Consider the following 20,521-nt stretch of genomic DNA (forward strand, 5'->3'; position numbering starts at 1 on the left):
CTTCCCGCCATTACGTATCTCTAAAAACACCTGTCACAAAACGAAAAACGCGTTCGCTAGCGCTCCGTTCGTGTATGAGTATAGTTCTACTGCCGTTTGAAAAACATCGCGGTGTGGAGTTCCCGCAATGACTACAGGCTCATTGCGTTGCAAACAGCAACCTGTAGTAGCTTGTCACACCATTAGGTGTTCGCTCCAGATAGAACAGACTGCGCTTCGAATGCACCTCGCCTAATCTTTCCCTTTTTTTTCTTTTTGTCTCCCTGGCACGCAGGCTGCGGGGACCCGTTCATCTAAGCGACAGCGCGGCGGTGTTGACTCCGTTCGTGCGCCGAGGCCTCTTCCTGCTGGCGTTCCCACGCGTCGGCGGCCGGAGAGAGAGGACGCACAGATCGTCGCCGAGCGGAGGAGAGTCGCCGCTTCATCCAGCCAACAGAGACGTCGGCAGCTGCGTCAGCCGCGCTTGAAGCCTTCGGCGCGGGGGCGGGCCGCAGCCGACCGGGCATGCCGACCCCTGGCTGCACTTTTATTTCGGCCCCCGCGTCCTTGGTGAAGCCGACGCTGGTTTCCCGGAACAAAAAACAACGCCGCCGGCGCTAATCCGGGGATCCGACGACGACGTCGACGACGACGCAACTAGAGTCTCCTGCGAGCCGCCGGGCCGTCATCCATGAATCCTGCTCCATGGCAGGTCAGGGCAAAGAGGTCGTCACTTGGCCTGCTTCGCATTTCTTTAATACGCGACGATGCGCCCCGTCGCTGTAGCCCTCGCGTCGTATATACCTTTTTAAGTTCGTTTCGCCGTGGGAGCAACCGTTCTATTAGCGGGCTGTGCTAGCGAACCTATGATTGGCGCAGTCGACAGGGTGACCTAACCGCGCATGCGCAAAACAGCCCAGAACGCGTCCTGATCGTATCAAGGATTAACGCATGCGTGCTGTGGGCTGTAACGTCGTGGCAGTTTTGAATTCCCATTTCTTACTGACTTCCTATGAGTGATAAATGAAATAAACAAACTAAATCGTTCTTAGTAGCCCTTCTTGTGAATACAGTGAGACATCCTCAGGTGAAAGGCCTAGAAGGTAGGCTTAGGAGGCATTGTGCTCTAGGGGGTGTTTCGGAAGCAGCGAGGCGGTATCTAGCGCACGTCGAGAAAGCGCGCCCTTTCAAAATTACCTGCTTGTATGTATACGCGCGCGCGGTTCTTGACAGCCCGAGTGGAGGGGGTCAGCGCTTACGCGGTGTCATTTCAAAGGATACGCTTCGCCCGTCTACTTGATCCCACTTGACAGGCGCAGCCGAAAAGCTGGGAGCCGATGTGGAGCTTTGCAGAGAGAGAGCTTCGAGAATGCGTAAACGTTCGCTGCCGTTTCCTTCTCTGTCTCTCTCTCTCTATTTCTACCGAGCTCTTGCCTTGTGTGTTTGTGTTTGCGCATCAAAGGCCGGATTTCTAGCGCACCGTCTTGCCGGTTCATGTTATTCCAACGATATGCGCGTTATTTACAGCGCGGTTTCGGCACCGACGACGCGTGGCCTTTGCTGGCCACTGGCCGCTAGCCGGTGCTGTCGCTCGTGCTTTCGAAATGTCTCGCTTAATTCCGTCACGCCCACGGCACGTTTGTCCGTGTACGTACTCCTCCATGCCGTTTTCGCGGCAGATGGTGCTAAGCCCTGATGACCCCACGCCCAATGGATGCCGTCGTCACGCTTAACACGACAGATTACTCCTTTGCTCGCACGCGCAAGCCCTGTCTTGAGGGGGAGCAGCGCGCCGTGAAACTGAAGCTTAGCGGGCGAGCCGGTTGGCATCTGGGAGCTGCCGCGAAATATTGCTCGATGTTTTGTGCAACTTGAAGATGTGCCTGTTTAGGGGCCTCCTTCGCGGGTGAAGTTTTCCTCTGACTGGGACGAATATTGTCATTTTGGTATACCGTTAAAATCGTGTTTGTTCCGCCTAACGTGACCTACATTTTTCGGTTTCTTTGTTCGTACTTTTTTTTTAGTTTCGAAGCGAGTTGAAGGTCGCTGAGTCACTACCGCACATTTGGTCGCTTCCTTGAAAATTTTCGCAGCTGTGAACTAGCGCTCGTATTTGCTTCGATTTTCCTTGACAATCCTTTCGTTTCTGCGGTGTTTTTCTTCCCCGCGTCCTTTTATTTACCTTTATTTTTTACACATCGTTCTGTGAAATTCATGACCGACTGTGTCCTACCACAAAACCACAGAAAATGATAATGGCAGTAATTAAAAGAAAACCGAACGCGATATTTTGTAAAAAAAAAAAACTGTGGTTGATTTTTCTGTCAGGAATCGGTAAAACACGAAAGTGAAATGTGCAGCGAAATCTGCAGTTGAGCATGATTTGCAGGTCGGCGGCTGTCTTGTGGGTGTGCTTGGCGAGCGACGTCCTGCTGGCGGGTCACTTCGGCAAAGGTGTACTTGCGTCATTTCCGGGACGGATATGACGTCAGTAAAATCTTAGTGTATACCGGCATAAAACACTTCGTGTTAAAATATAAAACCCAAAAACGAACAACCCTAAGTATAACCAGAGTCCTTCAATGCTTTGAACATTGAAGGACTCTGGTATAACGTACTCTTTATGACGAAAGGTTGCTTTCCCGCAAGGATGCCCTTTGTGCAGGGGTGCACCCTTTACAGGCCGCTTGCTCCGTTGTACTGGCGTCACTTCCGTGACGGGTATGACGTCAGCGAAATCTTTGTGTATCCGGGAATAAAACACTTTCGTGTTAAAACAGGGACGTTCCGGATCATTGGTTAGGCTCTTCTAAGATGCAGGCGTCGTCTACATCGCGAACAAGGCCCCCTCCCAGGAATTGAAACATATTTGTGTTGTGTAAACTTTCGTGGACGGTGACAGTTTTCCAGTATTGTCATGTGTTTTCCCATTAGACTGGCTTCGATCCGACCCTAGATTCCACAACAAATAGTATTCAATTTTTAGTTGCTATTCTTTATTTCTCCCCGTCGCATCTTTAGAGAAGAACTTCCAAGACTCTTGCATGGTTATAAAATTTGGACAAATTCCCTCCGGGCAGTTCGTCCCCACGCGTTGCTGAAGATATGTTCAGTTTGATCAATGAAGTCGCTTGTATCAGTTTTCTTACTCGTCGAACGCTATCGCAAAAATAATTATACCTTTCTTTACTAAATAAACGAGTGTGGCCATTACATCGCCTCATCTAATGTGCGAGCAGCGAAAAGCGAGGGAAACAGAAAAAAATGAAAGGCAAAGCAGGAAATGAGACCCACTGACACGAACGGCAACACTCGATTCAAATTTTGGGGGATTTCGCGCTCCCACGCTGCACATGGGGTTTGAGGCGCGCCGTAGTAGACAGCTCCGGATTTATTCCGACCACCTGGGTGTCTAACGTCCGAAATTCTGACACACGCACACACACACACACGCGCACACGCACACGCACACGCACACGCACGCACACACACACACACACACACACACACACACACACACACACACACACACACACACAGAGAGAGAGAGAGAGAGAGAGAGAAACAACGGCCTCGGCGGTAGGGATCGAACAAGCGCAATTGGGCTCAGTAGCACAACGCCTTAGCCTGTGAACCACTGGTACTCTAGATGGGGATAATTAATTAGTGATGTGGGGTGACGGTACAGGACACTGCGGGGAATGTAGCGAGAGAGAAAACAAAAGCATTGAAATGAGATCCAAAAATAATTTAGAGAAAAAAACTCAATAAAAATACAGTGCAGAGAAAGGCAAAAGGACAAACCGAATGAAAAAATAAAGACACCACAACGCTAATGAGTATATATCTATAATCAAGGCTCGATTGGAGGGCCAGAAATCACTTGGTAACAGCGAAACTAATTTATGCATTCAACAGCATTGGTGACAGTGTGGGTCCCTGTGGTGTCGTAGCTCCGAGCGAACAGTTTAGCTGCGAAGCTGATGGCCTTTCCGCAGAGGAAACAGCGGGGACTCAGTACGGTGTGACTTACTAAGCGGCGAGTGCAATGTCCGCTGCCCCTGTGTTTGTATATCGGCCGTCTGCTTTGTTTATCGGGCTCCGCGCGCGAGCAGCAGCTGTGCGATGATTCACACGAGGCTGCCGTGCGCCACGACGAGGAAGTGGCACTGCGTGCGCGGGACAACGACAAAAGGGGCTTTGTTGTTCAGAGGGTTATGACCGCCACCCTTGTCCAAGGGTGAGGGGGACAAACTGCGCGGTTCAAACTTTACTGCAACCTTCCCTCAACGAGGGGGCTCGGCATATATAGCCAACTTAGGTATAACCCAGCGCATAACATATAACCCTCTATATTATATATAGAGAACCTTCTTTAAGAGCAACAACGAATAGTTTATTCGACGTTTCGGCCGAGTGCCCGCCCGCCATTTGGAGTAACAGTAATGCCCCAATTTGATCATATTTATACAAAATTTGTACAAGTTAAAACACGTGAATACAAAACAAAAGACTATTTCCTCGTTGAGGAAATAGACACAGAAAGGCCGGCAGTCTACAACGCCAAAGGGGGCATAGGGGAATGTTTAGATTTTTTTTGTTTACTATTGTTAGTGAAGTTAGTTTTTTTTAATTTACGAAAGAAAGAAAGAAAGAAAGAAAGAAAGAAAGAAAGAAAGAAAGAAAGAAAGAAAGAAAGAAAGAAAGAAAGGAAAACAAGCGGCCAGAGTGCGTGTGAGGGCACGTTAACTTTCCTACACTATAAGCACGTTAACTATCCTACACTTTCATTGATACCGCGTTTAACTGTGTTCAATTTTTTGTTGAACTTTGTTGAGCTGTGTTGAATTGAATATGAATTATTTGATTCATAAATTCAACGCTGTTAAACGCGGTATCAATGAAAGTGTAGGAAAGTTAACGTGCTTATTGCCCTGACACACAGGCGTCATTACATTATCCTTATTGGAACCGTAGAAGCAGAGCACCACTTGTAATGCGCCCCAGGCGGTCAAAATTAATCCGCAGCTCTCCACTACGGCGCGTCTCATCGTCTACGTTGCGTCGGCGCGTTAAACCCTACAATCAATCAATCAAGTCTAACGCGGCTTTACTGATTTATTTGATTGGGCTTACGAAACCGACATACAATGTTTGCAGTAACGATGACAGGTTTGCTTTCATTTTTCTATATATCGCTCCTGATGAGTCTGCATATAAAGCGTTCAGCTGGCATCCCCGATCGTTATCATGTTGTCTAAAAAGTGCCGATGTTGATCCCTCTTAATCCGGTATTCCGTACAAGTTTTGTATCTGAAAGCTTCGTGTTAACTATAACACGTGTAGGAGCACCACGTGTACGAGCACCACGTGTTCTTCTCTTTTTCTTTTGTTAAATTTGTTGATTTGTATTGCCAATCGCCAAGACATTATTCGTCAGCCTTTATCATTTCGTGCCTATATATTCCGTGAGCTGAACTACCGAAGTTTATTCCGACGAAGACCAGACCGCGGTCGAAACGTGAGTTTTACCATCGTCTTCACACGTGCGTCCAGCCTCTCATGAATATGAATATGAATATATATATATATATATATATATATATATATATATATATATATATATATATATATATATATATATATATATATATATATATATATATATATATATATATATATACTTCGCTTAAAACAAATTTCTGATAATACAAACAAATTTTCACGGTCCCTTCGATTTTGTCTTAACAAGAAGAGTCTACTGTATATATAAATTAACTTGAAACGCGGTGAAAAACGCCATGCATTATTCCATTGCTCTATTGCCATCAACTTACGTGACACACGTCGCATACGTAAAACCGTAAAACTTGCTGTACGGTGTTTTTTTTATATATAAAACAGCACAAAGGAAGCCCCAGTGGCCGGCAATTACACCACACGTGGAGACATTTATGATGAACCTTTTAGCCTAATATCCATTGTACTTCTCGAAGGCCATTCGCAGAAACTCGGAAGTTCGCCGCGCCAAATTTCACAGTTTGATTCCCATGGGATCATTCAGGATTGTCGGAGCAACAATCGTGTCTTATGTAGTATTCCACGGAACCAATCACCGTCGGCGCTTTCAATCACGGTTGAGTAGGCGGGCTCTCAAATCTACTTCGCAATCAGGGTGTCTTTAATCCCGAAGGGCTCAACTTTCGTGGCACGTGGTGTGAATACCAGCACGTAAATTGAATTTGCATTTTCCACTAGCGCATGCGTGTTCTTATTCTGAACAGATCCAGGGCGTCGCAGCGACATCTCAAACATAAACATCCTTGTTCCCTGGTGGATATAAAGGGACTGACCGTCTGCTCGTATTGTTCCTCCTTTCCTGTTTCCTTTCTCGCAGACACAATGGCTCGACCTTTAGAAGATGACTGCTTCCGGAAGAGATCCGTCGATGAGGATGTCGGCAAGGTAAGAAGCGCGTGCTTTGAGCGTCGGGAACAACTCACTAAGAAAGCTTTTCTCATTTCATCCTTACTTAGGAATCTGGAACTAGTTACCCGAGTACCAATCGATGGATTTTATAGGCGATGAACATTTAGAACTCACTTCCGGTGCCCAGGCTGACATGCGCTACGCTGAATCTGGCGCGAAATTCACAAATACGCGCGTACGCAGCGATTGCGTGCATCAGAGGATCCCGCACTCAGCAAGTCCGGGAAAATTACTGAGCTTGTTCGAAGGGCGGGGTGTTGCGTCCGCGTGACACGTCTTCGCTTGGCGGTTATGCCGCACTCTGTTAGAGTGTTCTAATAGTTAGGAATTCAAGATTCGCGCGTGGACGATACTGCATTTGAGCGTAAGCCATTGGCAACAATGTTCCCGCGGGTACGGGACCCGTCAAGACGCTAGTGTAACTACGGTCGACGCTTTTGCTGCGCCCAGAGTACAATGGAACCACGCATTCGCGGTGCTTTTCACTACCGGTGCTCGAATTTCTTTCGGGAAGGCAAATAAGACAAAATTCGACTGAAACGATACTAAGATTAAGCGTGCAATGTTATCAGTGCATGTGCGGGATGTAGTTTGCACGGTAGTTGCGCGGAGTCACCGCGGTTATACTTTAACAGATGTTGCCGCATAGATCCGTATCCCACGCAGTCATGGTGGGTATTGTTTTTATTCAACTACAAACGCCCGTGTGCACGAGATTTCAGCGTACGTCAAAGATCCCCAGGTGGTCAAAATTAATTCGGAGCCCTCCACTGCGGCGTGCCTGCGTTGCGCCGGCGCGTTACACCCTACAATCAATTTTTATTGAACTAATCGTGAGTGGGAATATCCGCAAATTTTTCATAAGGAAGGCGAATGAAAAAGCAACTGGTGATTACGATACACCCTAATGCGATATTTTGGCGCAGCTGCAGTGCGCTGAGGCAGCACTCACTCGTGAGTCTTCGCGACGGCAGCTATGGTGAGCCTCTGCGGCGGTGGCGCGAAGTGCGTCTCCGGAGGGGACCGCTAACTGCGTCTTAAGCGAACGCACATCATAGTCACGCGCACTCACCCCTCACGTTTTCGCCCAACGTCGCGCCGTCGAGCGCCTCGTGCGGGCACAGCATACTGCCCCCTCCCCTCCCCCACCGCATACTTTCGGGGACCGCTGGCTCGCGCCGCCACCTGAGAGAAAGAAATGCCGCCACGGCGAACCGTCCTCCACTCCGAATGTCGCGACACTCTCCTCCTTTGCTTTCTTTCATCGTTCGCTTTTAAGTGCGATGCACTTTATAAGCGACCCTGAATCCGCCGTCATCCGCGCTCCTCCTCCTCTCCCCCAGCAACGGCGCGAGGAGCGGGGAGGAGCGTCTGTAGCAACGGCGCAGCGACGTCACACCCCACGTGACCCGCGCGCGCTCCGCCTCCCGCGCCGTGGCTGCGCGCGCCCGCGCCGGCTCCCGCACCGCTCCTCGCGCCGTGACGTCACACTCCCACGTGACCGCACGCTGGCGCCTTTGCGTCTGCTCCCCCTCTCCTCGCGCCGTGACGTCACATGCTCTGCAGCTGGCGCGCCTCTCCCCCCGTTAGGTTTGCACTCACCCTCGGTGCGCGCCTCTCCCCTCGCCTGACAGCTCCCCCTCGCCGGTACTGCGCCTCTCAAGGCGATGGCAGAATTACTACGCCGTGTACTCTCGGCGCAAGAAATGCATTCGCACTTCCTCACGATTCCCTTCGGGGAGGTGGGGGCAATTTTTTTTTCTTTCACTCGTCGGTCCAGAACATCGTTCTCTCGGTTACGCCGACAATTGGCTCAGCGCAGATACGGCCGCCAAAGGGCTGCGCCCGAAAAAAATGGTAGTATCTCAACTCCGTAGATGGTGGCGAGGGTGCGCAGTACGGGGACTCGAAACGGCATCCAAGTTGCGCCGCGAGTGACATCCTATTTGCGCCCCGACCGTCATTCCATTCGAGCCGTGAGTTGCACCTTGATTATTCCCTTAATGAAACCAACTCACGGCTCAAGTCGAATTTCACTCTATTTTCGCTTGATGGTGGTGTGCGCACGGATGGACGCGGACGGACATTGGGAGGTGCTAAGGTACTCCGCACCGTTACAGGCGAGGGAGTAAGCCGTTTGACTCTCGGGTACTAACTCACGGTCGTAGCCCAATGGATAAGGCGACTGACACTAACTTTGTCTGGTCTACCAGACACAGCTAGGCTCGAATCCTGCCGGTGCCAGTGTGATTTTTTGCTATTGTAAATGCTATGCGCACGGACGCGGACGGACATTGTGCGCTCCTAAGGTATCCTCCGCACCTGAAAACCTGTCGGAGAGCCACATCAGCTGTTGCAGCATCGGCTGGCTGCTCGCCGCTCTGCCGGTGCGTTGCACAGAGCGCATGACCTTCTCTGGTATAACGGCGCATGCGCTGTGATGCCGGCAACGACGACCACATGCTTGACACATAGCCGTCAAGAGAAAAATATACCCCCCTTACAAGATATTGGCAGACGTAGCTGTGAAAACCCTTAATTTAGCAACCAAGGCGACGTTTTCTCTTTAGGGGACGTGGTCTGGTTGGCGTCTCGGCGTTGTTACCAGTGGGGCTTTTCGGCAAAATAGCCGGACTTTTCAATCGACCTTTTTCTTCCTACGATTCTTTTTTTTTCCTTTTTTTGCAACCGCTGTTTTTCGTCGCACCGGAGCTGTCGGGAAAAGGAAACACGTAAATGAAAAAGCCAGACGAGACGAACGCGGGGCATTCTGATTGCGTCCACCAGTTCGTATTTTTTTGTGTTCTTTGCTTTGCCTGTCTGCTTTGACGGGAGGTTGAGCTGATTGAATTTGACAATGAGGCGCGTGCTGATTGAATAAGTGAAAGGAAGTGAGGGCTAGAATCGCAAATCAGGTGGGTTGGTAGCAGTTCGTACTGGTCATTACAATAAAATTATTGTGTTCAGACATCGTAATCTGTTGATACAAAAAGTTCGGGATGTTCTTACAGGGTTATTTTTGCAACTTGTGTGAGTCAACTTTCGGAATGGCTGCACGAAAAGAACTATGTTTCTTCTTTCCTTCTTGTGGGAAATGCCTTGACTAGAAAAGTTTTCCTTTGAAATTGTGACGACTGCTGGGGTGTGACGACATTTTCACAGAAATGTGTGACTTTGTCTATCTTTCAGACTTTTTTCACAAAAAACAAAAAACATCAGTTGAGATGCGCGCCTTCTTTCTGTAACATTTGTGAGACCTTTGTGTTTCGTTGCGGCAAGCAGTGGTTTATTTTTATTAACCTGTGGAATAAAGCTTTTGAACGTGACATGGCATGAAAAATCTCAGAACAATATGCGCAGCTCGAGGAGCATCCAACCAGCAACGTTAAATTACAAGTCCAATGTGTAATCGCGATTAGGTTACGAGGGCATATGCTACAATTCTAGTGTTGGAAGTCGCGGATGCGCGATTATGCAGGATTTCATGGAAAATCTCAAAAGAATATGCGCAGCTCGAGGAGCATCCAACCAGCAACGTTAAATTACAAGTGCGATGTGTCATCGCGATTAGGTTACGATGGCATGTGCTACAATTCTAGTGTTGGAAGTCGCGGATGCGTGATTATGCAGGATTTCAGTGAGTAGTCATGCGTCTTCTTTTGCGAATGAAAAGAAAGAAAAAAATAGATTGAATGCGGCCTTCCCTTCGAGCAGTTCACTCCTTACACAGCTCCCCAAACTATGCACAAGTGGGGCCTGTCGCAGCGGCTGCGTCTAATGTAATGCGGAAACGAGCAGGAGGTAGCGTTTTCGACTCCCGGACGGGCACGGCTACAATTTTAAGATGCAGGCGAAAAACAAAGGCCTGTGTGTTCAGATCTGGCCTCACGCTCAATACCTCTAAGTGGTCAAAATCAATCAGCGCTCACCCACTCTACGGCGCGGGTCTGAGCCCAGGTGTATAGCTTCGCTCGTATAGAACCCAAATTTTGATGTCTTTTTTTCTCCCAACCAGACGCCTCTCTTCCCTCCTGATGAGCTGGTTCATGATTGCGTTCATCACTCCACCACGAGCCACCAAAGAACCGCCGTCGTTCCTCACAAAAGCCCAAGCAACGCTTCCAGAATTACACAGCCATACTGCTTAGACGAAAAGATTAAGGAAGCTCACACAACGGCCGGTTTGGACGCACTCACACTAACTCGCAAGACATAAATGTAGCGAATCTGCACGCACCCTTCACGACCATCACGGCGTTTTAAGTCCACGATTGCAGCCGATTTGATTCTTCTTCGCTTCCGCAACGATCTTTACTCCGTCTTTGATGCTATAACGGCGAAAAAGAAGCGAATCGAAGAAGCAGAACGAACGAACGGAACGCGCACACTTAAACTCGGCGTCCGCAGGTGCAAGGTGTACGTTATCACGTGTTCTGTGTCGAACAAGTGGCGTGATTCCGCTCCCCACAGTCGCAGCCGAGTGAGTAAGCCGTCTTACTCTTGGGTGCAAACTCACGGCTACATTCCCATGTAGTACGATAAATACCATGTGGAAAACAAGAAAGGAAAAAAAACAAAACGGCCGTAGCCGAGTGGGTAAGGCGACTGACTCTTGATCTACCAGGCACACGTTCGAATCCTTGCGGTGACGGTGATTTCTCTTCTTTATACTGAGTTTTGTGAAACGCCGGGATCGACAATTGTTAAATAGCTTCGCTGTTAAAATGCAAATGGCCTGCCATCTTTTCGGTGCTTTTCTACATCTACGTGTCTGTATTGCGCACTTGAGAGTGCAAAACAGTATCACTCCAAAAAAACGCGAGTACATTTTTAGGCGGATGCATTGACTCGATTGTCATCGACACGTCAGTAAGTGTTGACAGGGGCAAGCCATCTCACGCTGCTTACAGTGCACCGAAATTGCCGGAACCTTCGCCGGGCATTTCAGCTTATCGTAATTGAGTGATGTGCTGGTTGAACGAATACACGGAATGAAATCCAACAGTAAAAAGCACCAAGGAAGGCATAGGGGATTCGTTTTGTATGTGCCGCATCTCGCGAACACAAATACGCCGAAAAAAAGCTTCGAGAGAATTGGCGCCTACTGTGAAAAAACACTGCGAGAGCATATATGCGCGCTCCACCGAGTGAAGTTTCGTCAATTTCAAGGAAGGCTGTGGAGGGTAGATATGCCTGGGTGTTTTTGTTTGGCTCGATCGAGCGCCATGGTTTGAAATCGATGCCGTTGAAAATAACTACGGTTCGTTCCACTCCTATGAGTTTCCAAACCGCAGCTCTGCAATCGAATCGAATACGAATTGAATGGTGGAACAACCGAATCGAATATCGAATATTTCACATATGATGCTCCAGTTATCCGTGCTGTACTTAAATTCCGCAAAAAAAAAAAAAAGAACGAAGACTGAAGAGAGACGACACGAGACAGAGCGCACTTTCAACAAACTTTATTAAGAAGAAATCACAGATTGATACCACCGACTCTCTCTCATACACACTCATAAAAAAAAAAAAACAAGGAAAAAACACCTCCTCCCCTCTTTGCATTAGCACACTGTTAGGGCACGTGCCACTGCGATTGTGGTTTCACGATAAACGGTTGTCTTGCCCAAGGAAGTGTACCTCCTTTCCCGTAAGTGCGAGGAAGGGAGTGGTTACACAGCAGTCCCCAGCACGGGCTATTTCATTGGCCTCAACGATCTCGGGGGTCGTCTGTTCGTCGCTATAATATAACACTTATCAAACAGAGGGGGGGGGGGGATTGCAATCCCGACAGTGGATAGCCAAATGGCCTAAGCTGGCGTTTTTCACATTGTTAGTATGTTCGCGCAGCCGATCATTGATGCACCTACCCGTGTATCAATGATGGCGCCTTTAACGGCGATGTTGAAGCGTCCTTCAAGATTTGTTTGCGTAAATGAAAGCATCCCGAGGCTCCTGCGCGTATGGTAACGCAATTAGGCGCTACCGCAATTAATTAACTGTGTTACTGGTGACGCTACGAAGCGTTAAAATCGGGGTAAAGACGTTTAGACTGCACATCTTGTAAGGTGGCTAACGCAGTAGATATTTCGTGTATGTTCCCCTGTTTCCGGGGGGAGACAGGAAATCTACGGCTCGTTGACAGCACTTGTTTGAAACATCGTTTAACGCTGAGGTTTTCCCTGGAACGTCGGTTCGTGTCTGACAGTAGAGAACCCAAATGTATAGACCGCGCTATAGGTCAGAGGGCGATCGTAGCTACTGACATTTGTAAGGAAAGCAAACGAGCGTTCATGGGACTCTTTAATTATTTCAATCCCTACTTTTAAGCGATGTCGACAGAAAAAACGCGTTTCGTTTTCTGCCAAGTCTGTTTTTTTCTTCTTGCTTCAACCGTTCCCGCATAGTTTTCTGCCTCCATAGTGAGTGGAAAGCCGAGATGATACCGGCGGTCAGGTTCCCATTGACGTCATAGCTATTGTTGCCTGCGCGGGAGGAAATGTGGCGGGTCATTTGCACGGACTCCTGACACGTCTGCCGCCGCGGCTGTATGTGCGCCTGTGCCATTGAACGCTGAGGACCCCAATAGTGGACTTAATGTCTCGCCTGCAGAAGGCGACGGGAAAATAAAATAAACGAATATACACTGTCGAAATATATAAGAAAGGAAAAAAAAAGAAGGGAGCGCGAAAATTTCTGCTCGGAAAGACAAGCAGCTGTCTTTTCGGCCTTGTCAACCTATGCGCGACGACTTCGCGAGAGCTCTATCGCAAAAGGCCGACCTAGCGCGTGTTTTGCGGATGCGCGTCGGCGATTTCTTCCAGAGTCTATACTACGGCGGCCGGTGATTTAGGCTTAGCCTCGTTTACGGCGCTGCGTACGTGCGCGTTCGGCGGAGACAGCACCAAGCTTGTGTCGACTCGACAACATAACCGATACGTGTTTGCACGGGCGGACAAGTGCTATTATCGTGCTGCTGCAACGCGCGGACTTTCGGGATTGCGTGTGCCGTTAACGTCACGGCTGGGAAAGCGACGAAACAGAAGATCCGTTCCGCCAACCCTGACAGGGTGCTCCGAAGTTTAAAAAGCGCGCGCACGGTCATCGCCGATTGTTTTCGTGCCCAGAAAGTTTTATTCAACGAAGAAACCGTCATTGTAGCGTTGAGTACGAGGAACGGAAATCGACTCGAATCTTAGTGCTCGGGAGACCTTGTTCCGCGCCCTTGCCCTGGCCGCCACCGCTGATTATTCAAATTATACCGGTGGAAGCGGAACAACTCAACCGAGTTCTTACGCTCCGGAATTTGCGACGTCCGGTCGATTTCTAACCGCGCCGACCTAGTTATCTCGGCATAGCTGTTGAAACAGGAAACGACCAAGATTGTCCCTGCGTCCGTAGGATTCACCAACCCGACTGGGTTCCGAAGACGCGTGATAGATGTCTCCTCTGGTGTCTGGTGAGGCCGCTCGCTTGTATCTCTGAGCAGCCTCAATTTCCGCGGGCTCCTAGGAGCCGGGTGGGAGGAAGAGGTTGCACGCCGTGATTGTCGCGCCAAACGATGCACAGTTCCTGGTGATAAGATTCAGAATTGCTGCGCGGCCATGTCGAATAAGAAGCCGTCGGGTAGGTTCCGTGCGGCCGCGTTGCAAGTCGCTCGCTCCGTTCGTACGCAGTCGAGCGACTTGTTCGAGCTCCTCAACAAGCTGCAGAACAGCCGGCTGGACGACCAACGCTGCGAGCTGCCCAGGGAGTCCCAGCCGCGCCGGATCAACCCTCCCGCCGTCAGCAAGGCCGAGGTAAGTAGTTTGCGTTTATTTACGGTATAACACGATTGTAACGCTGCCCATGCTGGTTTGAGCGCGCTCACTGAACTTCGGATTGCTCGATGTGCTGCTGACGATCGCGTCAGCAAAGTAAGAAGAAATTAAACCAGTGTTAGTGTCGCCTGTTTGATTAACTAAACGCTTCAGCCCATGGACGCGGGTGCGATCCAGGCCGTGAGAGCCGTTTTTATGGCGCAGGCGAAAGACGAAAACGCCTGTGTCGACATTTCGGTGCACGTTAAAGATTGAGGGTGGCAATGATTATTCCGGAGCCATCTACTACGGCGCCCGTCTTAGCCCAGGCGTATTCTCGGCGCGTAAAGCATTCAAGGTTTATTGTTTTGACTGTAGGCTTGAAAGTTACGACGAACAGAAACTTTTTAGAAATGCGCGTGGAAAATTGGGTCGCTGCTGGCGCAAAGCGTTTGTTTTGTGACTTCTGCCCTTTATAACTTACCGGGGCAGCTATTCAAACACCGCGACCCGCATTGTTGGGGAAGGAAAGGCAAATAAGGCTTTGCAAACGATGGCTGGCAGCAGGTTACTTTAGTGTAAAAAAACATACGCGCTGAGGAAAGTTGGGACGGGACCCAGTCGATCGGGAAGGGTGCTTAGCTTGACCCCATCTGTTTAATAAAACCTTGCACGACGTTGTGCAAGAAAAATCAACAAACTAAGACAACGACGCGCGATAACTGAATAAACACGAGCTGCAGGGCGCTTCGAACTGTTTCCACTGCGAACTTACACTGGGAACAGTTGCAGGTGCGCATTACGTGTCGTCGGTCCGTCGAGCAAATCGTTTGTTCGCCCCGCTTTGCAGCGTTCTTTTCTTTTTAATTTTTCCTTCAAAGGAAATAATTTTACCAAACTTTCGTGTTTATCGGAGCTATTATTTCGCGTTCCAAACGGGCATGGGTCTTTTAACTCTTGTTGAGTGAAGTGAGAAAAAATTAGGCTCCCACTAATCACGCTAACAAATACTGCGAAAGGTTGGAATGTGTTGAGCTCAGCTGTGCATGTGACTGTGTAAAGCGCAGAAGCCCTGAAAGGGCCACATGTGCAGCACGTGGAACCACGAACATCATGACGCATGTTCATGGACGTCATGCTCTTACTACATCTGTGGCGTCTTTCTCGGTAATCCATCACGGTCCGCTGATAGCTCAGTCGCTGTATAGTATTTGGCTTCACACAAAAACCGGCTTTGACCGAATCAATCCTTTAGCAAAATTTCGAAAGACGAAACACATTTTCCTAGAATTAGTGTCACTTTTAGTATTGTTAACTCCACTTAATGTTCACAAACCCTAAAAAGCACGTGGTAGCACTCCAGGGGTTCACAGAAACCCGACATGTATATACGTGTGTATGAGTGTGCGAAAACTAATGAGCGTGTTTGGTTAGCTCTCAAATTAAGTTTAGACGTCACACATACGTGACAACGCAGGAATGTTTCCCTGCAATTCTTATCACTGCCCAATTCCAATGCTCAATCAACTTGTTAACACAAAGATTAGATGTGAACGTCGCGTCACAAATCAATACCATCTCATATATATATATATATATACCGTACTTACCCGATTCTAACGCGCACCTTTTTTCCGCAAAAATAGGCCGAAAAATCGCATGCGCGTTAGAATCGGATACCAAACCGAAACTGCCAAAACAGCTGTAATTTCGTTCCACCCATCGCCATCGCCATCTCAAGATGGCGTCAAAGCTTTAGCAACAATTTTTCGGATCTAGGCGCCTAGGCTTTTCTTTCGGCGTTCACACAAATCGTCAAATTATTCCACTTGCGCGCTTGATAACAGCAATGGCAGCAGCGGCAACGAAGGTGCGCCGCTTCCGCGGCTAACGAGCGGCTCCCACGCGTTCACAACGAGCGGTTGGCTGAAGCGTACGCCTCTGGAGAAGCTCGCGGGATGGGTGTGCGAGGCGTGGGCCACGATCCCATCGCACATGGTTGAACGTTCGTTCAGAAGTGTGGCATCGCGAACGCGCTTGACGGCGCCGATGACGAGATGTTGCGGTCAGCGGAAGGCGAAAAGCAGCTCTCGGAGAGCGACGAGGAGTGAGATGAGTGAGATTACTTCGGGAAATCAATCGCCCGTTTCTCTCCCATTCGTTTTTCTTTCTCACAAAGTTCCTTGCGCATTACAATCGGAGGTGCAAGTTTTTTCGGTTTTTTGCCTGGAAAATTTGGTGCGCGTTAGAATCGGGTAATTACGGTATATATATATATATATATATATATATATATATATATATATATATATATATATATATATATATATATATGGAAAGAGACAAGAGACTGCTTCCGAAGAGCGCGTAGAAATACTATGAGTAATAGTTCGGACACCAGGGAAGAACAATAACAAGGACGCTTACTCACGTATCGGCAAGAAACTTGCCTTCATCAGAGTAAGGGTCCAGATTTCGACCACACTACTGCACAGTAACGTGATCTGAATCTCTACCCTTCCTCTGAAGGAGGAGGAAAGTCCCTTGCCGGTACATAAATAAACGTCCTTGTTATTGTTCTCCCCGTGTGTTTGACTTTTTGCTGCTACTATATATAAATCATTCTACGCCGCACATGCGATTTTAATAAACATCTGGGCTCGTTACTGCGGCTTTCCTTTTGGGTGACAAGACCTCGAAAAGGAAACACAAAGTCGGCAGTAATTTAATTTTTTTGTATGTGTCTTTCCTCGCAGAGGCAGAATCAAGACCAAGAAAAGTTAGAGGAGGTGAGTGGCATTTTCCCAGCCTCGACTCTTCTGCTCACTTGTCAGTTTTTTGTCGCCGAAAGAAGTGCACGCATGCAGGGCAAAATCGGCCATCGCACTGGGGAAAATTCATTTTACGGTGTTAAGTAGCCGACGAAAATGCAGGGCAAAATCGGTCATCACACTGGTGAAAATTTATTTTACGGTGCGAAAATCGCAGACGAAAATGCAGGGAAAAATCGGTCATCGCACTGCCGAAACTTTATTTTACGGTGTTAAAATTGCGGACGAAAATGCATTAACTTCGCGTAAAAAAAAAGGAAAGAAATGTAGCAGTTTGGTCGGACATTTCATCCGGTTGGCCGTCCCGCAACAAATCGTCCTCGTTGTCACCATTTCTGGCATTTCGCGTACAATTGGCTGGTTTTATTACGTGAAGGTGGCGTAACGTAAATTCGTTTCCTGACTTCGAACCACCGCTGCGGGGGTATTTTTGAGCTTGCAAACCCCATGTGTGTTGTATACCGAGCGTCACACGAATTTATTAGCGGTTTATTTTTTTTTTTTTTGTATGGCATCCAGAGCTCCTATACCTGCAAGGCTTCCTGAAGTGTATGGTCCTTTCTATTTTGAGGGGGTTGGCATGTAGTGACATGTCATCAAGCGAAGGACAGACTTGTCCGACTTTGAGGCGAGCGCGAAGACGCTACAGGGAGCCCTGTTCCTCAGGACGATGAAGGTCGTCTTATAAGCGGTATTTATAGAACGATACCGCCAATATTTGTAAAGCTGGGGGCTTCACAGCTGTGGAGAGACAGAGTTGTATTGTAAACTGGTCCACGCTGAAGACGTGACCTATAAACTGGCTTAAGGACGCTTGCGAAGAAAAAAGTATCCCCCTCCTATACAAGCACGACTTGATGTGTATGCCCTATAGAGAGCCAAAAAGAAATGTATACAGTGGAGGATTTACGGCGCCTGCGAGATATCCAGTCTTCCTTTTTTTATTACGACAATTGTTGTGGTTGCCGCAACTAAGGTGCTTGAAATGACATCGATTTATTTTTTTGGTAGACTTTTCTAGACACTGGGAAGGGTGCGTTGTTTGCTTAATGTTCTCGGTTCTTAAGATTCAATACGTACCACTTGAGAAACGGTACCTTATATTAAAAAAAATCAAATCCTCTTTCATCAAACGATAAAGATGGTTGAAACGCGAAGGTTTGTCTGCGCGAATCGGGATTATTTGTGAGTTTGAGTTTATTATTTATTTATTTATTTAAGTTTCATGCAACGTAACACAAAGTCAAAGTCCAAAATCCAGACTGCTTCAATCGTGTCAGAATGGCGCAATCGGCTAGACGTCAGCTTCATCTCTGTGGGCAAGAGCACGTACTTAATGAACACACCGGGACACTCGCTTTCCGATGCCCCGTGCTAGAACGCTTCGTAAAAATACAGGAATAGTCAGGATTTAATTGCATTATTAACAGAAATTTTTTTGAATTCCCTGTCGAAATTTGTTTTAAACGCCGGGTTTTCTCCTGTAAAGCATACTTCTTAGCATACGCCGGCGTGTGACTCCGAGACAACTTACGGCCAGTTTGTCTCTCATTTCATTGCTTAAATCCGGTTCAACGCAAGAGAGGGCGCCACCGCCTCAGAAGGCGTGCGATTGCTCCTCCCACCGTCGCTTCTCCTGTCCCCAATCAGCGCGCTCCGTGTGGAAAGAGAGAAACTTAATACACTTGTGCACTGCATGCTTCGCCCCTCCCCAGGTTTCGCGTTAGTGGAGATGGCCCGGCTTTTTTGTTGTTGCTGTTAGGAGGCCACGTCGGCCATAACAAGTGTCGCGATTTAGGTACCTAAACATTTCTTTGCATTAAATATCACCTATTAAGACGACCAAAGTGGGAAAACTTTGTCAAAAACCCTTGCTCTACATCCAAAGCGCGAACCCGTGTGGGACTTCTCTTAGGCCGCAGAGGTATGTTAAGTACAGGTTCACCGTAAAACCAACTTTCAGAGCTATGATACGCAGCAGTGCCAGCATATGTAATTGAGTAACTGGAAGTTTTGAGGCTTCAAATATCCTACTCTTCGAGCTACTAGTGCCGTCAGCCCTCGTTAATCCGGCCTCTGCAAATTCGATTTAACGATTCTAGACCACCAAATTTAGACGTTAATTCTATTTTCCGCTTAATTAGGCCGCATTTTTGAAGTCCCGACATGATCCGTGTAACGATAGCAGACTACACTAATAAGTCATACTCGCGCGCATTTCGAACGTCCCAGAGAGCTACCTTGATTCCGAGTTATTGACTCGATTGCACCTCTCACAACGTACGCAGCTATTTCGTGGCAAATCCATACATAACTTTGCCCGTTCCAGTACTTCGTTGAAGGGTAGTGTATAGGTCACTTCGGTGTAAGAAAAAAGCCCGTTAGTACTTTCTTTTCTGCCTTCCAACATGGCCGACGACACCTATACTTTTAGATTCCGTACACCAGTAGTTCGCAAGGTTGCTGTATCTGATATGAAAAAAGGCCGCTGATATTTCCGGCAGAACCGAAAGAAGAAAAAGAAACTGCACGCCGTTTCAAGACAAAGAGGTCCAGTGAACTGTAGGCTATTTCTTAAAGTATTCTACAAATGCGTCCTCCTGGTGATGATTGATGGGACAGAAACTTGTGGATTTACTAAGAATCCTGAATTGAAACTTAGTTCTAATGACCGAACCACGGGATGACAAGAATAACGCTTAGAGGTGGCACTTTTCCCGCGTTGTCTCCCAGATCCTTCGGAAGCAGGGCAGCTGCCCGATGGTGGTCCTCCCCGTGGCCGGCGGGTACTGGGTGGACGGCGTGGACTGCGCCTCGCCCTCGGACGTCTTCGACAGCGTCTTCGTCCCCGGGCACTTCACGCCGGCCAAGGTCAGCAACAGCCAAGAGATCGCCACCACCTACCGAAGGCACTTCCTCGGAAAGGCAAGCCCCTTTACTCTCTTCCTCCACATCCATACTCCCAGTGTGGATCGATAACGGGTTTGTGGGCAAACACCCGGCGCATTACAACCGTTATTACACTAAATATGCGAGTGAAGCGTGGATGGGAGGGTCGACCGTTGTTGGTTTGAATGCCCTGCCATTTCGTATATTTCAACTGTCAGTGACCCTAATTTCAAGAACTGCCTCGCGCTGACACTGAATTTAAAATTAAATAAATACGAGAGTCTTTTGTGGATGTGAATGAGTGCTTTTATCAGCTCCCAGTTGTATTTGCTGTAGACCATTGTTGGTTTTGACCAACTTGGATTTGTTTTTGTTTTTTTTGCCTAAGACCTGTTGATACCTCCTTTGTTTTGCTCGATTTTCTTGTTCAGTGTCCCCCGCCTATATAATACCCTCCCAGTGGGGGCCTTGGGGCCATTTTGAAAACAAACAAACTAATAAACAAACAAACAGACAAACAAACAAACAAACAAA

General features: G+C 48.1%; 1 protein-coding gene across 6 annotated transcripts in view; it reads left to right on the plus strand.

Moving 5' to 3' along the window:
• Window positions 1–20,521, plus strand: part of LOC144145843 (rap1 GTPase-activating protein 1-like) — a 222,861-nt gene that overhangs the window by 160,827 nt on the left and 41,513 nt on the right. For all 6 annotated transcript variants that reach the window (XM_077677638.1, XM_077677632.1, XM_077677634.1 and 3 more), the window contains 5 exons: window positions 275–691; window positions 6,377–6,444; window positions 14,145–14,267; window positions 17,024–17,056; window positions 19,832–20,023. In XM_077677638.1, coding sequence (XP_077533764.1) covers window positions 685–691; window positions 6,377–6,444; window positions 14,145–14,267; window positions 17,024–17,056; window positions 19,832–20,023 — 423 coding nt within the window. In that variant the 5' untranslated portion in view covers window positions 275–684. The remainder of the gene's footprint in view (window positions 1–274; window positions 692–6,376; window positions 6,445–14,144; window positions 14,268–17,023; window positions 17,057–19,831; window positions 20,024–20,521) is intronic.

The sequence above is a fragment of the Haemaphysalis longicornis genome, unplaced genomic scaffold (assembly GCF_048455015.1).
Source record: "Haemaphysalis longicornis isolate Haplotype H1 unplaced genomic scaffold, Haemaphysalis longicornis Haplotype H1 scaffold_7, whole genome shotgun sequence".
NCBI classification, from domain to species: domain Eukaryota; kingdom Metazoa; phylum Arthropoda; class Arachnida; order Ixodida; family Ixodidae; genus Haemaphysalis; species Haemaphysalis longicornis.